The sequence below is a fragment of the Phaethon lepturus genome, unplaced genomic scaffold (genome assembly GCF_000687285.1).
Source record: "Phaethon lepturus isolate BGI_N335 unplaced genomic scaffold, ASM68728v1 scaffold4010, whole genome shotgun sequence".
NCBI lineage: Eukaryota > Metazoa > Chordata > Aves > Phaethontiformes > Phaethontidae > Phaethon > Phaethon lepturus.
In genome coordinates, this window is record NW_010509674.1 from 41,846 (window position 1) to 44,559 (window position 2,714).

General features: G+C 38.1%; 1 protein-coding gene across 1 annotated transcript in view; it reads right to left on the minus strand.

Annotated features, from left to right (window-relative positions):
- WAPAL (wings apart-like homolog (Drosophila)) overlaps positions 1-2,714 on the minus strand; it is a 70,973-nt gene that overhangs the window by 26,828 nt on the left and 41,431 nt on the right. Inside the window, exon 4 of the mRNA XM_010297450.1 lies at positions 2,113-2,208. Coding sequence (XP_010295752.1) covers positions 2,113-2,208 — 96 coding nt within the window. The remainder of the gene's footprint in view (positions 1-2,112; positions 2,209-2,714) is intronic.

Below are 2,714 nucleotides of genomic sequence, written 5' to 3' on the forward strand. Positions count from 1 at the left end.
ATGTTCCCAGGGATGGGGCATCTACCACCTCTCTGGGCAACCTGGGACAGTGTTTCACCACCCTCATGGTGAAAAATTTCTTCCTTAGGTCTAGTTTAATCTTGTAGTTTAAAACTATTACCCCTATATAGAACAAGAAACAAAGTGAGATTACTTTACACTTGATCACTAAAATGTCCTGAACTAGCAGATAAATACACAGTTTGTGGGACAGCTCTCTCCTCAAAGAATTATTTAATACCTAGTAGGGGAAGGGTGTGAGGAGTCCTCCCCCTGAGGAGGAAGGAGCAGCAGAGACAACGTGATGCACTGACCACAACTGCATTCCCCATCCCCTTGTGCCTCTCAGGCGGAAGAGGGAGAGAAAATCGGGAGTGAAGTTGAGCCCAGAAGAAGGGAGGGCTGGGGGGAAGGTGTTTTAAGATTTGGTTTTATTTCTCATTCTCCTACTCTGATTTGATTGGTAATAAATTAAACTAATTTTCCCCAAGTCGAGCCTGTTTCCCCAGTGATGGTAACTGGTGAGTGATCTCTCCCTGTCCTTATCTCGACCCACGAGCCTTTCATTACCTTTTCTCTCCCCTGCCCAGCTGAGGAGGGGAGTGACAGAGCAGCTTTGGTGGGCACCTGGCCTCCAGCCAGGGTCAACACACCACAAGGGATTACCACTGAGCATTTGGATCAAGCTTTATTTATCTTGTAACTCTTAAACCTTAATCATACGCATGTAAATCAAGGTTAAAAAAAAGCAACTGAAGTAAATTCAGATGTACATCATAACATGAGGAGCCAATACAAATTACCCTAACTGGTTTCTTCAGCAAAACCTCTGCCCATATTCCTGAATTAATACTTCGATGGCTTCAGTTACAAAGTGGAAATTTGACAGAAGACAAAATGGCTTGTCTGAATATGAATGATCCAGGCATTTTCCCTGCCTGAAGAGGATATATTCAAACTCTGTCTGAGAAGAGTTACTATTGGAGTACTTCACAAAAATCAGTATCAATACAAAGATGCAGTAAGCAACAAAAGCTTCAGTTCAAATGCACATAATTTAAATTGAGAAAGAGGTTTAGGAGAAACCCAGGACTGAAATCTCCGCTCTCTCCTCAAACACTACTGATAATGGTTATTTTTAAATGAGTCATCTGCATCTTCCAGGCAGTGCAGTTAACATCAAAGGAAGGCTGTTCAGAATAGTGTGAGGATGCAACCAAAACCAACCACCAAAGAGGAGCTAGTATCGGAACACACACACAGGTGGAATAAAAAAACCAAACCGAACCAAAACAAAAAACCAAAACTGAAACTGGTGACAACAAGAAAAGGTGAAGACTTATCACTGCAAAAATATCTACCTTTGGATTTTCTGTTCTCATGCAAGTACTGTAAGCAAGGCACCAAATGAAATGGAAGTTCACTGACAATGTACAATGCTCTGTTATCATAATCAGTACCAACTTTTACACATATACAAGCCCAAGATTATATACGGGCTGACAATCCAAGACCCTGGATTCTCAGGGTCTCAAAAGAGATAAAAAACAATTACTTTAAGCCTTGGAAAAATTAAGAACTGTTTTCACCTCTTGCCTACTTTTTGTAGACATGCTTATATCTGATATGTTCATATTATCATTTCTGGCTGTATGCAGAAAATTTTGTTTCTTTCATGGTGTCTAAAGACTCAAATCAGCAATTCACATTACTCCATTACAAAAGAAAAATAAATGAAATATCTCGTTTTAAGTTTTTCCTTTTTGACCTGCAACTTGCTGATTCCTATGGGTATTCGCAAATTAAACCTAAGGGTTCTCTCAGAAGACAAAACGGAGCCCATTGTTAGAAAGCTTCAGCAGATTGGGGAACATAACTTGATTGAAGCATTTTTTTGTGTCTGTATATTGAAATGATATGGAAGATCCCACTGATAGTTTCTTTCCTGTCAAATACCCAATGGCTCACATCACGAAGTGGATTTTATTCTGAAGTACTGTGACATTACCAGACATCAAGAACTTGTGTTTTTGTTTTAAAGATATCATAAGATATCTATGAATCTTAAATGGAGATTTATTAAACTTGAGAAAAAACAAACAGTCTACTTACTGGGACACTGGGAGTTTTCACAACAGGTGGTGCTGGCAGAGCCTCTGATTCTGGCTGGTTCCAGTGTCTAGCATTATATACAGCCTTTGTGGGAGACTAAAAGATAAAAAAATAGAAGTTATTTTTTTAAGTAAATCTACCAGTAGTCACTATATACTTCAAAAATTACTGTAGCAATAATGTAGCCAAGCAAGTAAAATGAGCTTCATTTCCCCCCTTCTGTATTCCCAGCAACAAAAGTTCTCAATATCATATGATATCAGAAAACCCGAAAGACTTTGAAGCGTCTGATGGTTTTAGGGACATACAGACCCATTCAAATGGCAAAATACATGATGTGTATGTATTTTAAGAATTTTTCAGTTCTTCTACTTCTAAAATTTATTCAAAGACAAAAGGTCTGCAACCTTCCTACAGACAAAACCAGATAGCTATGGGAGAAAAAAACGTATTAGCAAATGTCATGTCAGTAGAAAATATGACTAGTTTAGAATCAAAATGTAGAGTTTATATAGATTTTGATGCTTGGAGGAATAGAAAACACTCCAATGAATTGCCTTAATCCATATTTAATAAATTAAGAAGCCTTTTTTTTTTCCTTC